This window comes from Lolium rigidum, chromosome 7, assembly GCF_022539505.1.
Source record: "Lolium rigidum isolate FL_2022 chromosome 7, APGP_CSIRO_Lrig_0.1, whole genome shotgun sequence".
Classification (NCBI taxonomy): Eukaryota; Viridiplantae; Streptophyta; class Magnoliopsida; order Poales; family Poaceae; genus Lolium; species Lolium rigidum.
Window position 1 is genome coordinate 273,220,585 of NC_061514.1, and position 18,975 is coordinate 273,239,559.

At 50.1% G+C, this 18,975-nt stretch overlaps 1 protein-coding gene across 1 annotated transcript in view; it reads right to left on the reverse strand.

Moving 5' to 3' along the window:
* Positions 1 to 6,451: 6,451 nt before the first annotated feature.
* Positions 6,452 to 18,975, reverse strand: part of LOC124679308 (cysteine-rich receptor-like protein kinase 29) — a 41,570-nt gene continuing 29,046 nt past the window's right edge. The window contains exons 3-7 of the mRNA XM_047215089.1: positions 12,881 to 13,142; positions 12,451 to 12,670; positions 12,248 to 12,377; positions 11,053 to 11,268; positions 6,452 to 6,663 (exon numbers count right to left, since the gene is read on the reverse strand). Of these exons, the coding sequence (XP_047071045.1) occupies positions 6,550 to 6,663; positions 11,053 to 11,268; positions 12,248 to 12,377; positions 12,451 to 12,670; positions 12,881 to 13,142 (942 nt within the window). The 3' untranslated portion in view covers positions 6,452 to 6,549. The remainder of the gene's footprint in view (positions 6,664 to 11,052; positions 11,269 to 12,247; positions 12,378 to 12,450; positions 12,671 to 12,880; positions 13,143 to 18,975) is intronic.

An 18,975-nucleotide genomic window follows, 5' to 3' on the forward strand; every position in this document is an offset into this window, starting at 1 on the left:
TCAAGAAGTCCTTTTGCTTGAAGGAAGACCTCCAAGACCGGATGTATGATGCCCATGTGCAAAACAAGAACATCCGCCAGCGCCAAAAGGCCATGATGGTCCACATGAACATCCTCGTCTCCGATGGCTCCAGGGACATCATCACCCCTCCCGAGGAGTGGAAGTCCAATCACAAGTGGACAAGCTCCGAAGACTCGATCCCCGAGAGGAATTGGAACCGCCCTTCTCCACCTCATGGCAAAGGACAAGTTGAAGATGATGAGGATGATGAAGACGAAGGTGAAGGTGATGAGTAGGAGGATTATGATGATAAGGACGAGGACGATGAGGAGGAGGATGACGAGGATGGCGACGACGAGTGATCTCCTTGGGCCGTTAGCATTCCTCTTCTCCCTTTTTGGTGTTCCGATGTCAAAGGGGGAGAAGTTGTTCTATTAGGAACGGGAGTTTGCATGGGGATGCCAAGGGCTTGGTGCTTTATTTTGGTCTTTTCGGCCTTGGCATCACATCTTATCCCTAGTTATCGTGAACTTTATTCGTGCTTGATACTCTATTCTTTCGTGGATCTCCCGGTTTGTAATAAGACCTATTATGGTATGCCTATGTTGGACTTCAGTATTCATCTCTATCGGCTATACCATCTATTTGGAGGCATAATTGTTGGAATTTGGGGTTTCTCAAGGCAAAGGTATGACTCATGCACTCAAACTCCGTGTATCGTTTTGTGTTGCCTAAAGTTGTGCCTATGCTATATATACAATGTCATATATCCTTGTTGCATATGTGCTTGATTTGTAAAATCTAGGGGAGTTATTTTCCAAGGATATTGTGCATTTGTATTCAAATTTATATTCAAACTATGCACACATCTAGGGGGAGCCCCGTCTATATTTTGCAAATCTAGAATCCTATCATAATATCTTGTGCTATATTGCAAATTCTTGTGTTGTCATCCAACACCAAAAAAGGGGAGATTGAAATTGCAGGATCTCTCCATGGTGTTTTGTGTGTTTGATAACAACACTCGAATGTATTTCACCGTGTGCATAGTTTCTTTGAAATATTTGACGGTGCACGGTGTCCTCGCTGAAGACCTCAGGATCGGAAGACTCAAGAGTAGTTGATAGGTTTTCTGGTTTTGTGTGTGTGTCGCGAGGGGGCGTGGTTGGAGAGGAAAAGAGAAGAATGTAGTTCCAGCATGCCCAGTAGCACCGGTACCAAAAGCGGTAGTACCGCTATCGCCCTTGGTACCGGTCAAAGTACCGTTGTTGTCATCGCACGAAGTGGAAAAGCTTGCAGTAGGCATGTCGGTACCTTGACCGGTAGTACCGCTCTAAGTGGTACTTCCGACTAGGTACCGGCTCGGTACCGGTCATGCCAAACACGACGGAACTTCCGCCCAGGTACCGCATAAGTACCGGGCAGGAGTCCGGGGCTCCCAGAGTCCCTGCCGGTACCTTGACGGTACCTGCAGCGGTAGAACGGGTTGAGCCCACGTGTCAGCACTACATGCTGATTCCAGACCCAGAGCGGTAGTACCGGTCATGCGGGAACTGGGAGTAACGATTGGATTTGGAGGCCCCTATAAAAGGGAGCCTTCTTCCCCAGCTTGACCAAGTCTTCTCTCTCTCCTCCACTGTTGCTGAGCTCAAAACCTTGAGGATCTCCCTGCCCATCCAACCAATCATGCCCAAACTTTGAGGAGTGGTGGAGGAGACCCCAATCTATAGTTCCACCGAGAAAGATTTCACCAGTTGCACCTAGTCCTTTGTGGATCTTGATGTTAGGGTTCCTATTGTGGGATTTGTTGGAGATGAGCTCCTATGGAGGCTAGCTTGGAGTTGTGCTAGCCCCATAGTGTGTTGGGAGCCTCCGGTGTTCTGGAGCTTGCCAAAACCTTGTGAAGGAATCGCCGCCCCGACCGGCCTCCTTAGTGGAGAAGGGAAAGGTCCTTCGTGGGGTTTTCTCGAGGAAGAAGGTGAGACCTGTGTGGCCGTTCGACCTTAGTGGTCCACACTCCCTCTTGTGGGATGAACTGCGGTAAACACATCGCGTCTCCTCTCCGCTACCCCGATTGTCCCGCTCCCTCTCTCTTGACCCGCTTGTCGATTCCTTTACTTGTTACATTGCATAGCATCATACTAGGTTCGCCGTAGTTGCTAAAGTTGCCGCCTTTACTTCAACATCGTGCGTAAAAATGAAAAAAACATAAAAATTGAGTAGCGACCATTCACCCCCCCCCTCTCTAGTCGCGCCACCGATCCTTTCACCAGCCAGGGAAGCCAGCCCACGCGCGCCCCATCTCCCTAACTTTTCTCCGTTCTCACCGACAGGGGCCAACTTGTCGGGTCCTTTCCCAACCTCTGCCCCGCTCCCTCCACTCTCTCCGCGCACGCCCACGCCCTGCCCACTTCCCTCACTCCGCCAACGCCCCCAACGGCCGAGGCCTCCCCCTTCAAAGCCCCCACCCCGCTCTTCCTTTTGCCCCTCTCCTGGACCTAAACAACGCCGCTAGGCTCGGCAGATTTGTCGCCAGAGCTCGCCGTCGCCAAACCACCTTTGGTCGCTCCTCGGCGACGTTCCAGGGAGAGCAGCTCGGCGTCGCCGACACCTCCCAAACCACATCGACGCTCTACGTTCTGTATGCCACTGTCCCGGCCGAAAGACCGTCGGGATCGTCGCCACCGAACATCGCCGGAGCCAAGCCGAGCCGCCACCGTCCTCACCATCGCAGCCGCCATGTCATCCGCCACGTCGGTGCCTAGTCAGCGCAACGCGTACGCCGCGACTCAACTTCTTCCCAGTGAATCTCTGACCCGCGATTAGATCTTGGACGTTGATCTCAACTTAGATCCGACGGCTGATAATGTCTATCCACGTGACATAGGTATCAGCCAATAGTAAAGAGCCACGTGTCTAGTGTCACACCCTAATTTTGTTAAACAGAAATTTGTATAGCCCGCACATTGTAAAAATCATAGCCAGATCGAGCTCTGTAGCTCCAAAAATTACAAACTTGATGTCTATGGAATCCTTGAAACACGGGGAACTCTATGGAGCAGTATAATTTCAACTTACAGAATTAGTTTTGTTTTTCAAATTTAAATTCCTAGTCTGCGTATTTTGGATATAAAATAAAATCTATATTCTCAAATTGAGTAATTCATTTTGCATTAGTTTTGTAAAATCATCTAGCTTGCAGAGATGCCTCTGGTATGCTATTGCCTTGTGTATAAAATGTTAATTTCATTTATTTGTCAAATGCCCTTATTTAACCATATAGAAAACTATGCACACCTCTTTTAATTACTCCTTTGGACCAAATATCTTACAAATTGATCTTGGACAGAGAAATGATTTTCCTAAACAATCTGAACAGAAAACAAACCTTTTGCATCAATGGCATTCATATCATACATTGCATGTGTGTGGTTTGTGAATGTATGTTGATTGCATTTTCGTGTGATCGTCTAGATTGCCCAGAGTGTACCCGCTGTTGTTGTGAGAATTGTGAAACCGGCAATCTCAACCAAAGCAAATTCACTTTGTTCACGAATACCTAATGCTTTCTTGCACTTAGATGTTTTCTTCGAATGCATGTGTATGTGTTTTAATATAGTATTGTTTTGCTATGACACCCAGGTAGAATAGCCATATCAACTTCCATGACTTGATGCTGTTGTCGCCAACGTAGGTAGATTTGCTTAGCTATGTTGCATAGTGACGTGAGAGGGAATTCCTATCATCGTTATGTAATATAAGAGAAGAATTATGATTTGGATGTGGCAAAACAACTTAATTAATGAATCACCTGGATGAATGACATTGATATTTTTTGGTTGAGTGACAATCAGGACGATTTCTATAGGGCCATTTCTATTTGCCGCACCACCATTTCTATGGGGGGCATTTCTATGAGCCTGCTCCTATCTTATGCACACCGGCGGAAAGCACCTAGGAACTATCGAGGTTGGATAGGTTTCTAGTTTGCTAGCTTCTGGTACAACCACGTGTCACATGGGTTCTATCCTGACTAAGTATGTTATTTGAACCCAACCAACGTACAAAGGGTGGTTTATTTGGGAGCGCGTCCGTTATGGTTTGGGAATTACTTCTGAAAGGTCTTGTCTTAGTCTGCACCCGACCATTTGAGCAAAATGAGTTTCATGGTGGAAGGGACTAAGTGATTCACGTGGGTAAGGTGTACCACCTCTCGAGGGTGTTAAACTAAGTACTTAGCCGTGTCCCCGGTTACGGACATATATGAGCAACTAGTCCTGGAACTGTTTGGAAGATCTCCTCATCCCAATTTCTTAACTTAAAATTTGATGGGTTGAACATGGGTTAGGAGTACTTTGGATGTCTATCCAAATGTCCGAAAGATTCTTTTAGAAATGTTGAAAAACTTATTTGAAAAGATAGGACAAAACTTGCTTTCCGCAAATTAAGCTTGAACCCCACCTTGCAGAATATGCATGTAGTTGATAGGTCTTTCACCCTCTCGTGAACTTGCCAATACATTTAAAGTATTAACCAAATATTTTTGGATGTAACTTTATCTATTGCAGACTTTTCTGAAGACAAGTGAGTTACAATGTTAGGGTCGCGAGTCTCCATTCGGCATGTTTCGCCCGTGGCACTGAATGGGACTCCTTATGATTATTTGATTTCCGACTGCTGAACTATATTTGTGTTTGAGCTAGCCCTTCGGCTATGCAAGTTGTATCGAACTATTTTATTTCTAGATCATGCGATGTAATAGATTATGACCTTTGTTTCTTGATATTACCTCTTGAACTGTGTGTGCTAGCGAGTCGATCCAGGGACTAGCACTAAAAAGCATAGAGGTTTGACCCCTACCGAGTCCGGTCGACCTTTTCAGGGGGCAATTTGCCAAAAAGTTAGTTTGCCACATCAGCAAACTAACATTGGCTTTAACATAATGATCAAAACGCTCGCGCAGGGCAACTTCTTATCCCACAATTCACGATTTGCAAGTTCGTGTTACCAAAGCGCACATACGGGGCAACTTCATAGATCCAATTGGAGATTTTCTCTTCCACAAATCTTATAGACAATCAAAAATAAGTGTAGGCGAGGATAGATATTCGGCTAAAAAATATAAATAAGTGTAGGTCGAACATTGCTTGAAGCAGTAAGGGCATGATCATTACAGATGTTCTTTTACATGTGTACCTACTGAAACTGCATGTTAGTTTCGATAACCTCAATGAAATATATCGAGTTTAGCTCATCAATTCGCTTACCATATATATCATATTTCACTATACTAGGATGGAATTAGAAGTTAACAAAGAAATTAAAGGGCGGAAACAAAATCTTCTCCCCCTCCTCCTCTTGGCCGCTGCCGGGGGGACTAGATCCTACTTGACTGGCCCTCTCTGCAGTCTGCACCCACACCCCCCACCCCTCGCCACCACCATGGGGCATGGCCAGTCAAAGCCTGGTCGTCACCGGCGGCGGCTAGGACCCCCCCCCCCCCCCCCTCTATGCAATCTACTTGACTAGGCACACTACATCAAGTGGCAGCGCCGTATGAGAAAATGTAGGAAAGACACCCACCGCCTCTTCCAAAAACCTAGTCGTCCCTCCGCCTCCTCCATATGTCGGTCCTCCCTGCTCCGGTCGACCTTGCCGGCATCGAGAGGGGTCAGGAACCCGATCTATGCATGGAGTTCTTAATAAAAGTAGACTTTTCAATAGATTATATTAGGATTTTGGTAGCATCTTCTTTTTCGCCTCCACGTCAATGGAGATTGTAGCATCTACAATAAGTGATTGTCGATCCTTCGCTCAACGATGAGATCTCCTTACCGGTGTCAATGATGGTGCATGAAAATTAAATTTTCTGTAGGTATGGTTCTTCACATCTTGCTTCACCAGATCATTAATGGATCTTTTTTCATGGTTGTTGCGAGGAGGATTATTCTGCAATATTTATCTTGGCTACTACGTCCTCGATAATGGTGATTCGTACTCCCGGCTCCCATCGAAGCTGTCTGGTTGCTTTTGACCTTGGAGGTTTTTGAAGCTTGGGCACACCACATCGAGAATTACGGAGAAAAACTGACCTAGTTGTGGCATGCGGCTGGTACCGGTAGCCATCAGCGCCGTCGCGGATCTGCTACTGCTTCCCGTCCCGCATCCATGTGGTGGCCCTGCCCAAGTTGGTAGTTTGGTGGTGCTGGCCGCGCGACCACTCCTAGAACGGACGAGACACCGTCCATCGTGGTGGAACTCCCGCCGCAGCTGGAGTCGCTACCATGCCGCTTGCGTTTCCATGTCTCAGACTCTCTGAAATAGAGCGCAACGAGCAGTCGATGGCTGCCCTGTCGGTGTCGGTGTATCGCGGTTACAGGTACTCACGTAGCGGATTTTTTTACATAAAAGGCATGAACTGCCCGACTTTAAATTAATAAAGCCCTCAGGTTCGACACACATAGAGTTAACCTTACATGTTGCGGCTAGCTAAGATAACCAACACTACCAGGACGATCGGCTGACACATCAAGGCCACTCAAAAGCAACTCAGGTGGCTTGCTCATTCCTTTTTGGAGCGGTTGCATCGTGAAGAAGCTTGAGCTCGGTGATCGTGTGCTCTATCCAGTGCCGATTCAGTGGCTTTGCCAGGGGCTTCCACAGCTGTAGAAACAACATCGTTTTAAAGATAATATTAGCGGGATGTTTCATTAATTTGGATTCGATGGTCATCTTGTTTCTAAAGAGCCAAAGTGCCCATGACGCTCCGCTTCTTCCGCCTCCATCAGCTGACGCACACGTATGGAATAACTGACTCCAACACAAGCACTAATCAAACTAACTCACTCGACGCACACGCTAGCTAACCAATGATGACTGGAAACAAACTCCAAGTCATGATTAATCGTAACTCCGATGAATTGGCATCTAGTATATGCTGACGCCGCCGTGTAGAACCCCGACCCCATCCATCTCCACGTAATGGAATCCGGTTGCGGGAGAAGCTGCGCATTTTTTCCATGATGGTCCAAAGCTGCACGAAGCTCTCAAGGTCCCCTGTCATGGCTATATTTTGCAGCGTGCGGATCCAATTACCTCCTTCCATATCTTTCGTAAAGGCATCTCCAGCGGCGCGACGCATTTCGGACGCCTAAATTGTCCGCTGGTGTCCATTTGCGTCGCCTGGCGGACGCTAAAATGACCGCGAGGGCGAAATGTCCGTTTGTGTCGGGGCTACCTTCAGCGGTCCGACGCATTTTGGACATGCAAGTGTTTTTTTTGTGTGCTACTTCTTTTCAATTTTGTTGAATGATCAAGTTTAAACGGTGAAAAAGTAGTACTCAATGATGTCATGTTGATCCAATCGAATAGATTATAGCCTAAACAATTAACCGCATACTTCAATCGACTATATTCAAACATATTTAACATACAAAGAAGAACAAATTTAAAAACATATAAACTAAAACTATTTTTTGGCCTTCTTGTTAGAAGGCCCTGCCTCGTCGTCGAAACTCCTACGCCTCTTGTTTGTCACCTCCTCGTCGGAACTGGAGGACGATGCGCCCGTCGAGGAGTTAAAACTGGAAGAAATGGCGTCTTCGTCGTCGTCGTCGACGACGACGCGTCGCCCGCGCCAGCGCCCTGGACTTCTTCCTTGCCGCCGCCTTATCGTCCGCCGCCTCCTGCGCCTCCAACCGGGCGAACTTGGTGTCGGAGTCCTCCTCCTCCTCCTGGCCCTCCTCCTCGTCCTTGGCGTCGCTGGCATTGCCGCCTCCGTCCTCCTCCTCCTCACTCGGCATGGAGGCAGGGTCGCTGGACGTGGAGCCCAGATCGCTTGGCGTCACAGGGGATTCCCACCAATGCAGAAATCCGGGCGACTTGCCCTCGCTCTCTGAGTCGAACGGCAGCGTGTAGTCGCTCATGACGTGTCCGGTCACTTTGCGTCGCCCCGCTGAAGGTGATGCCAAACGCATTCCGGTCCACGCGGACGCAAAACGGACGCGTTTCCGGCGCGCGGCTGGAGATGCCCTAACCGTGCAACTTTTCCTTGTGCGTATCACGAATAGATCCATGGCACCACGAGTTGTGCCAAAAAAGAAAGCACTTGTTGCCATCTCCCAAGGTGATCGCAGTCGATGCTCAAAAAAGCTCCCTGTCCACTGACGTGCCATGGAGACGGGTGCCCAGCCAAGGGAGAGTGGCATCCATCCATGCAAGCCACGGCGCCAGCGAAGCTCAGCGGCCCAAAATTCGTGAGGTCGAGGACTCCGATCGTATTTCTCTCCCCGTATAACGCGAGTATTTCGCTCCGTATAAAAAATTGCTCACGGAAGAACCATTCCATCTAGCAGACCTCATATTTCGCCCCGTATCTGTTAAAATTAAAACCCCGGGAAATTTATCGATAGTTCATCATCATTGATCATACTACGGATCATACATACATTGCGAGATCCTACATTGTGCGATCCTATCTACTCGTCAAAGATGACGAACCGGATGAGCGGCCCCCTGGCGGCAGCCGCCCGCCCCTCGAATTCCCTGGCGGTAGCCTCCCGCGCCTCGAATTCCCTGACGGCGGCGATGGCCGCCGCCGCCTCCTCTTCCTCCGGCCGAGCAGCTTCGACGACATCCTTCTCGGATACGGCCACCACCTGCAGGAACAGGGCCTCCTCCTCTGCCTCCTCCGCTTCCTCCTCGCCAGCTCGCAGATCTCCTCCGCTTCCTCCGCCGCTGGTGCTGCCGATGCGCGCCGCCCATGCCGCCTTCGAAGCGCGGTCTCTCTCCCACTCGGCGCGCCAATTCTCGAAGTATACGCCGCTCATCGTCTTGAGCGGCGGATCTTGTTGGTACCACCGCCCGCCCGCGGAGAACTCACGGAACGACGGCGGCACGTAAAGCGCGTCGGCATACCGGCACGCCGCACGGCGACTCCCCGAGGCGGAGCGCTTGCATTGGCACCGCCACACCTCCTCGACAGTGTCCGGCGAGCGGGATCGCTTCGATCCGCTCGCCGGACACGCGGAACGGCTTCGGCGACCCGACATGGCGACCTACGGCTAGAATGGGGAGGCGTGCATTGGGGGATTGCTCGCCGGAGCTTTGCGGGGAGGCGGCGGCGCACGGCGGAGCTAGGGTTGCGAGTGAGGGTAGAACCCCTCACTCGCAGCTTCGCCCGGTATAAGTAGGGGGCGGCGGTGCGGATTTGCTGGGGCCCGTATTCGGCCGAAACGGGCCGGCCCGAATACTGGGCCTGCTAGACGGCCCAAACCGCCCTCACCCTGTATCCCGCCGGAATTTTACGGGGTGGGCGGGTTTTAAGGGGCCTGTTAGACATGCTCTAAACACCGTAGGACAGTTCACAAGCGGATGACTCGTTGTGGCTGGGTCTGCACTTCCTTTCATCCATAGAAAGATTTGTTCGATAAAGGGAATATATTAATATTAAAAGATACCAATTACACCCAGCCTCTACAACAACGCACCACTCTAATAGCACTACGGATGCACACAGCCAAAAAATAGAGAAGAAAACTAAGAAAAAAAAGTCCCGCTACAGTATCTCGACCCTAACAATAGCAATACATCCGCCACCAAGACAACACCTGAAAAATAGACTCTCCAAAAAACGACGCCTTTAAGAAGGAAACAATGCTCTAACACCATCGTCGCCCGATCAAAGATCTTAGGTTTTCACCCTGAAGATAGTCCACACTCTCAAAACAATGCCTCTAACAAGGTCATTGCCAGGCACAACCAGTTAAGGCCAGACCTTGGATTTTCACCCTAAAAGGTAGGACTCTGAATTTCACCTGTGTTGTCGCCCCCGCTTTCATACCGCTGCTGTGAAACCCGGAACACCAAGCAAGTCCCTCAACAGCGCGGTGACTTGAACCTCCCTTAGCTAGTCCTCCCATCCGGCCTTCATGAAATTCTCTTCTTCCGACTTTCATCATGGATCCATACTCATTTGATGTCAACACAGAAAAGGAGATTCGCGTCGCTCCCTTCAGAACCAAACGGTAGGAATAAAAGCATGGGTGCGCGCGACCGAATACCACCCGATCTAGCGAACTCCAGACATAATATGCACTGTTCCATTCGCCGGTGGAGTCTTCCGGAACTCATCACTCCGGCTCGATGAAGAAGATCAACCTCCAGAAGGTCTTCATCTTGGCGCGTGAGGAACCCTAGGACCACCGCCTTTACACAGGCCGAGCCCCCACGCAAACGGCCATCCTCGCCGCCTGTCAGACCGAAGATCCGGCAAGACGAACGACCCTGGGGTGCGGGAACCAGCAGGCTACACAGCCGCGATCAGGCCCTGGTCGCACCGCCACCGGCTGCACTGAGGCCGTCGGCGGCAGCAACCACCGAGGACCGCCGCTGCCGTAGCGCCTTCTCCACAACCCTGCACCGACCAATCCACCGCCCTACGCCCCTCCGCGTCGCCACAGGACGACGGGCCTAGGTGGGGGACCTAGACCCGCAACGAAGCCACCACCATCCAGCGAGTAGCGCCTCCACCGCCAGGCTGGGGACGCCGCCCCAACCTCTGCCAACACCGAAAGTCGCCGATGCCGCCCCAGCCGCACCGAAGAACCTTCGCCGCTCCTCCACCCCAGCACCTTCGGCGCTAGGGGCCGCCGCGGCAGATGCCGGCGGTAGCAGCGGGAGGGAGCCTGCTCGAGGGAGGAGGGTGCGGTGGTTGGGCTTGGCCCCCCGGCGGCGCCCTGGGGAGCGCCACGGGAGGGAGGGAGGTTATGTTAGTTTTCTTCCTTCATCCATAGAAAGATACCACTAGCTACTACCCCGTTTCTATTTAGGTCCATGATGCTTAAGAATTTGAAGGATCGTACCTTTTTATGATTTTAATCAATGACGTACTAAATGTTTTTATATATCTGGTTTATTATAAGTTCTAATAGAACGATAGAATTTTTTGTGATGATTAAAGCCACATTTGGGATACCATGAGATGATGAGAACATAATAATGCCATCAGAATAAATAAAGTTAATTCTGCTATGGAAGATGAAGAAAGCTTACCTGACCAGCTGTAGATTCATTGTCATCCCTGATTTGTGAATTAGTGCGCTCCATTTCGTTGATATCATGCACTATCTCGCATATAGATGGCCGGTTGCAAGGGTCATTGTCCTGGCAGAGAAGCCCTATATCGATGCATTTAGTTATTTGCTGGTAATCCAGTGGAGTTCCCATTATTCCTGTTTTTCTCCATCTGTGCCTCCATCTTCTAAGTACCTGTCATTTCACAAAACCGGATGTAGACAATGCCCAGATACTTAACCTAATATCTAAACCGCACACACGTGCCTTTATATGGTCACACGACCCAAGAGGGCTCATTTGTCATGTGGCAGGGACATGAAAATCTTATATGTGAATTTTGGTTATGCGCATCTCTTATGTCACAATGTTACTATGTTATATATGAATTATTGATCATATATACAATTTATATGATGTCGTAATATTGAATTTTTCCCTGTTATTTAGCAAATCGGATATAAGGTCTTAACCCGCTATAGCCCGGCTATAGCCTTTTCTTCAGAAATCTCTGCGGCTATAGGCTATAGCCCGCTATTTTAAACAAAGATCATAGATGAGCTTTATCACGGCATGTACATGGACTTTGAGTGAAGGCAGCTTCTAGTCGTGGTTGTTCTATTTTTACACAAATGCCAAGTAGAAACAAAGGTTAAAGGACTACTAGAACTTCATATATTATGTTTGTTCCTATTAACTGTCAGCAACGTCACCAAATACACAACAATTTCAATCCGAATTTTAGATTTCTATTCTATATAGATATATACAATAGTACCTCCACGAAAGAGGTTTATCTAGTATTTTGTCATTCTATATTTGAAACCGTGGGTAGCTATTCCCATTCATGGCAGTTTCTCCTGTCAAGTACTATAACAATAAGATCTACAAAAACTGGAGGTGTCAGCCACACTTATATAGGTAACGCATTCCATGCATATGCAAGCAGATCTCCACAGATATTCATCACTTAGCCACTAAACAATTCCCATGGTCTGCCCAAGATGGTATGAACTGTCCAGTTTAATGTGACACATCACATATATAGTTTTTTTCTTGTTTTCCACGTATATAAATTAATTAAGAATACTCGAAAAACGTAACAGTATACGAAGGAAAAAACATAATAACTTTAAAAAGGAACCATCATGTGGTGAGATAAAATCATCCTTACATTATTTTTGTTGTTATCAGGAATACTCTTCTCTCCTGTCACCAATTCAGTGATTATAATGCCCAGACTATATATGTCCGATTTAAATGACATCTTGCCATGAAGTAGGAATTCCGGAGCGCAATATCCTCTGGACAAGAGATAGTTTGATGAATTATGGCAGAATATACAAGTAAACACGGTTTGTTCTTTAGATAGCTTACACTGTTCCACAACGGTCTGCAGCCATTGTTTGTGACTTGTCATCAAATCTTGATAGACCAAAGTCTGTAATCTTTGGCACCATATCACTATTTAGTAGAATGTTGGCAGGTTTCAGATCCATATGAAATATACGCTTTTCTACGTGCAGATAATGTAGACCATCACAAATTCCTTTTATGATGCGGTAACGTGTACTCCAATTAAGTCCCCTCAGTTCATCTACAGAAAGAAATAGGAGCAGTAAGGTAGCACAAAAAATTTCAGACACTTGATTTGTGCATGCTGATTGATAAATACCTTTTTAAATGTTGCAATCTATCCCTTATTGATGGTGGATTGTTAATTTAAAAGTAGTACAAGTGATAGAAAGTAAGATAAATAAGTAAAGCTAATTATTTAGTTACAATATTTTTTAAAAGAACCACATACCTGTAATATGCTTTCGCAAGTTTCCGTTGCCGATATACTCGAAGCAGAGTAATCTTTCTCTTATTTCGGCATAAATATGGTGTCTTTTTCCGACCACTTTTACGGCTATCTGGTCTGTACTAGCACAGAAGCCAAGAAACCGGACTATATTTGGATGGCTAATCGTCAAAAGACTATTAACTTCACAATAAAATAGCTTCTCGTCAATTGTATGTTTGTTGTCAATCCTCTTCACAGCGAGATTTCCATTTGGGAGTACACCCTGTTTAAGAATGGAGTAAAATCAATCGTTAGTACTTGAACTTATCAACCAAAATCACTTAGGTCATCCTACACTAAAAATATACATACATGACCAAACTTACTAGCACCCTTTATACATACATGACCAGCTAGCCACTGTCCATGACAAGTGGGGCCACCAGTCAAAGCTCACCCAGTCAGTACTAACCATTAAAAATAAAGTAATCCCAAAAATTATTATTGGAAGTCGTCTCTCTCCCCATCCGAGCCCATCAGAAAACTACCGTCGTCACGTCGTCTTAGCAAGGGTAAGCCGCCTGCATAGGGTGGCCACCACGGGGCTCCGCCGCCTCCTGGCGTGCCGTGCTTAGGGCATCTCCAGCGGGCCGACGCATTTCGGACGTCCGAAATGTCCGTTTGCGTCGGCCCGTGGACGCCATGTGGCCCGGGGCGACCGTTTGCATCGGGGGTACCTCCAGCGGTGCGGACGTATTTTTTTAGCGGGGACAGCGTCAAGCTCGCTAATGGCGTTTTACGTCCTGTCAAGGACTGCCGCCGGCGATTAACTGTTCCCGCGCGACGATGATTGTTCCAGCGCGTGCCCAGTACATTGGCAAGTTTCGCCGACGTTTCGCGCGCACGGGAAACGACCTGCGCGCCAACGCCGTTTCCCGCCCCGCCCTGGCTATATATGTGGACACCGGTGGGGGCGACGGGCACACCTCAAGCTAAACCCTACCATCCATCCATGGCCGGGCAGAACCTTAGTTGGGAGCACGTTGTTCAGATGTGCCACCACCTCCACCCGGAGGAGGAGGAGGAGGTAGTCGCCGCGGGCGTTGAGGTCCAGCAGCTGGACCTGGAGGCGGCAGCGGCGGAGGAGGCGGTGGCAGAGGCGGCAGAGCGCACCGAAGGGCGCCTCGCGGCGACCAGGGCGGAGATCGCCAACGCCATGGCCGAGCTTGCCGACGCCAGGGCGGAGCTTGCGGAGGCGCGGGCGACAATGGCGACCCCTCCGGCGGTGACATAGGTATCCCGGATGGGCCTGCCGAAGATAGTACCCGGGGTTTACTGAAAGCCCATCACCCGAAGTTTATGAAGCCCGGAAGCCCATAAAGGCGTCGACTATGTCAAGTAGAGATAGATTAGGGATAGAGACTTGCAATTCTACGGGACGGACTCAAAGAGCCTTCCGGCAATTGTAACTTGTGTAATACGAAACCCTCGGCTCCGCCTCCTATATAAGGGGGAGTCGAGGGACAAAGAAAGGATCAATCTCATTGTTAAACCCAACCCTAGTTTTTAGCAGTCGAGCACCTTTTCGGCTGAAACCTTCGAGATCTACTTGCCCTCTACTTCCTCGAAACCCAAGTCTACAACTTGTAGGCATTGACAAGTTAATACATTGTCAATTGGCGCCGGCTGTGGGAACTAGAGGCGACAAGGAGCTGATCTCGATGGCATCGTCAACATCTTCGACACCATCATCAACGTCGTCGGTAGCAAGCAACGCGATGGATGGAGGTAAACAGATCGAAACTGGTCTCGTTGATTTTGTTCCTCACCCTCCCGCCCGTGTGGATGCATATGTATACCTGGAAGAGCCAATGGAGATGACGTTCGGAAGTTTCCACTTCCGCGTCGGGAAGGAAGGATCGCATCGTCTTGCGACACCAGCTTCATCGGGTTCGTCGGCGGTCGATTCCGATTTCTCGGGATCATCATCATCGTTCGAGACAGGCGACGAGGAGATCTCGCCGCCACGCTTCGTCAAGCCCGCTTCAAGCGGAAAACTCGCTGATATATTCGGCAACATGTCCTTTAGGTCGCCTGCATATTCAGATCTGAGCAGTGACTCGTTGAGCATCGACACTTTCGACTTCATCGACAGATCTACCTCCGTTCGAGGGTTCCTCGCCGATCCGCGCGATGGTACCACCAACTTCAGGAGGAACAAACCCGCAACATATCATCAAGTTTATGTAATCGGGGAGACGAGTCGCCCAGAGAAGGAAACATCAGAGGCTTTCGATGATTTGGAAAATTCATACATCGATCCAGAGGATCTTGCACGAGGATTGGGAAACAAATACATCTGGACCCCACCTCGCCGGAAGTTGCAACTTCACTACTGCAGAAACGCTTATAGCCGCTAGACGTTTAGTGACAGGCAAAATTATACCTGTCACTAGTACAAGCACTAGTGACGGGCTCGTATAAGCCTGTGTTATCACCAGAATTTGACCGAGTCAGAGGTGGGCCGCGATCAAGATGGGTTTGAAGAAATATATATAGAAGGAATATGTGAATCGGCCTTTTACCAAGTTGGGCTTAATTGCCCGTGTATCTGTAACATATTAGATCGCATCTTAGTTTAGAAGTTAGAATCTTACTCGTGCACGGTTTGGTGCACGCCCACATTAGAAAGTCCCCTGGACTATAAATATGTACCTAGGGTTTATGGAATAAACAACAACCAACGTTCAAACACAAACAAATCTCGGCGCATCGCCAACTCCTTCGTCTCGAGGGTTTCTACCGGTAGCGTCATGCCGCCTAGATCGCATCTTGCGATCTAGGCAGCACAAGCCTGCCTACGTTGTTCAAGCGTTGCTCGTACTGAAGCCTTTTTGATGGCGAGCAACGTAGTTATCTTAGACATGTTAGGGTTAGCATTGTTCTTCATGTTATATGCTTTCGTAGTGCAACCCTTGCATGTCTAGCCGCCCTTACACCTATCTTAGGTGTAGGGGCGGCACCCCGCTTGATCATAGTTCAGTAGATCTGATCCGTTACGATTGCTCCTTGTTCTACAAGGATTAGTTTAATATCCGCAATAGTTAGGCCTTACGAAGGGGGAGGATCCAGCGGCACGTAGGGTGTCGTTCGTTGGCCCTAAGCAGGATGTTCCGAGGATCAACCTCGTGTTGGTTTTTAGGCCTTGTTTAGGATCGGCTTACGATCACCGTGCGTGGCCGCGAGGCCCAACTCCGGAGTAGGACGATCCGATTATGCGGTGAAAACCCCACATCGTCGTAGATCTCATTAGCTTTACCTTGATCAAGCAGGACCACCATATATTCGGACACCTCGTCCGAATCATGGGTGGATCGGCTCTTTGAGCCGATTCACAGGATAACCCGAGAGCCGATCGAGGCTCGTATTTAACGTTTACGTGTGTGCCCCGCAGAAACTAAGCGAGGCATCATCCACACCTTCCCGACTGGGTATAGGTCGGGTGGCACGCCCTTGTGATAAACATCGGTGCGTGCGACCAGGAGGCTTTGCGGGCCGTCGCTCAGAGGGACTAGGGCCAGCCGCAGCCCTAGTTGTTCCCGGCTCTACGGTGTTGCCCGTCTCTACCCGCCAGTGGGTTTCTGACGTCAACACATTCTGGCACGCCCGGTGGGACGCCCTTCGACATCCACAACATCGCCATCTACATCCGAGATGGCGGAAGACACTCCGGTCACGTACGCGGATTTGCCTGATGAGCTCAAGAAGAAGCATGACGAGATCAAGGCAACCCTCGAAGCCGAACTTATCGGCTCCTTCCACCGAACCCGCTCCCATGGCGTCAGGTGGAAGGGTTTCACACCGAAGGCGCGCTCGATGGAGTGGACCTGTCCGCCCCGTCGAAGAACGCACCGTGTCGCCGCGGCAGGAGATCAACTACATGGTGGCTCATTCGCCGCACCGCCACTCGAGAGCTCGGTGAACACCTTGGAGCGTGTCGCCCGCGCGTCGTCCAGGAAATCATGAGTCACCGGTACTCCCGTCGGGACCGGCTCCGGGGACTTTCAAAGGAGAGATGCCGCTCCAGCCCCAGCCGTTCGCATGGGTAGCACCGGAACCGCCGAACTCATCGGCATACGTCGTCTACAAGATTGGTGGTGATCCTAGTGACTACCAATTCCCGCCCGAGCCACCTAAGGAGGTCCCGCACGGATACGCGTGCGCATACGTGCGCGACGGCAACGCCTTGGCACTCTCGAACCAGGCTGCAATAACGGCGGCCTCCGGAACGGCAGGAGGAACGTCGAGAGCCGATCCCGAGAAGCGCTCGTGGCCGGCTAAGTACGCCGCCCCGACAAACCTCCAAAGCCCAGCTCCCGCAGCTTGGCTTAGAACCGAAAAACAAGCATGGCTGGTTAAGTATGCCACCCCGGCGAATCTTCGGTGGTTCGACACCTTCGGCCCATCTCGCCGGATCAGATTTGTGCAATTCGAAAGATCGGCTCGGCATGATGCCGAAAAGGAAGGCGTTCGGCTACACCAAGCCGTACCCCAACAGCTACGAACCGATCCCGCCGCCACCTAAATATCGGCTCCCGGACTTCACAAAGTTCGGTGGATCGGACGGGTCCAGCTCCATCGAGCATGTGAGCCGATATTTGGCACAGCTCGGGCACGATCTCGGCGTCGGATGAGTTGCGCGTGAGGTTCTTCTCGCAGTCCCTCACAGGATCGGCTTTCGGGTGGTACACATCGCTACCACCGAACTCCATCCAAACCCGGAAGCAGCTTGGAAGAGCAGCTTCCATGAGCAAGTACCATTCGAAGCTTCCGAGTCTAGCATTGCCGATCTAGCACAACTACGTCGAAGCGCGGAGAAACCGTGACAGAATACATCCAGCCGCTTCGAGGAATCTTAGGAACCGATGCTTTTCGGTTCGTATAAATGAGAAGGAAGCGTCGAGTTGGCGTAGCGGGCCTTGCAACACAGCTCAAGGACACGGCCTCCCAAGCAGATTATCCTCGCCGGCGCACATGGTTCGAAACTTTCGAGCATATGAACAAGCGCCACCCGGACTCGTACCAAGACAAGTTCAAGCGTGCAGTGGCCCCGGTCGATGCAGAGGAAGACGAAGTTCCCGCGGGAGACCAAGAAGTAGCAAGTGGCCGAGTGGACTCGGGGAGGAACCCCGTGTCCCGCAAATGGGTAAAGCCACCGAGGCCCGCCTGTGGGGTTTGATTTTGACGTGACCAAGACCGAGAAAATCTTCGACCTCCTACTCAAGGAAAAGCGCTTGAAGATACCCGAAGGTCTCAAATTCCCCACGGCGCAAGAGCTGAATGGAAAGCCATACCGCAAATGGCATAACTCGCTCTCCCATGCCACCAACGACCGCAGGGTGTGGCGTCAGCACATCCAAGCGGCGATAGAGAACGGGCGTCTAATTTTCAACCAAGCACGCCATGAAGGTCGACACACACCCCTTCCCCGCCGTAAACATGGTGGAGTATGCTTGCCATGCGGGGTGCCGACCGGGTTTCCCGTGCAATATCAACATGGTAGATCTTGGACACCACGTTGGCAAGGATGGAGATGAGGGCAGCTGCTCTCATAACGAAGAAACAGAGGAAGCCGCTCCACGCGATCGGCTCCGCCAAGACGGCAAGCGCTACGTAACAGAGGGAGAAGTGAAGAACATAAGATATCAACGACCTCTCTCTGATCACCTCCTCAACAAGTATGTGAGTCAGTACGACCAACGCCGACGGTCCGGCGATGATGATGAAAGCGATCGCCTGGCTAGAAGACGTCGTCGGCATAATCGCGATGAGGAGGAGCACGAGCGTTGCGCCAAGGGAAAGGCAAGGGAGAAAGACGACGAGGACAGGCACTGGGATTGTCCCTTCTTCAAGCACCGCCGGGATTCGAGAATGAGCCGATTGCCAACAATCGGCAATTGCCCGTAATGCAACCGAAAAAAGAAGGAGGCAGCCAACGTGTCCGTGTTCGAGCACTTGGGACCTCTCCCGCCACAGAGCAAACGAGCCGAGTCCCTCGGTTGGAAGATCTCGAAGATTCGAAGACGAGGGAGAAGAAGAAGAAGACAGTACCACCG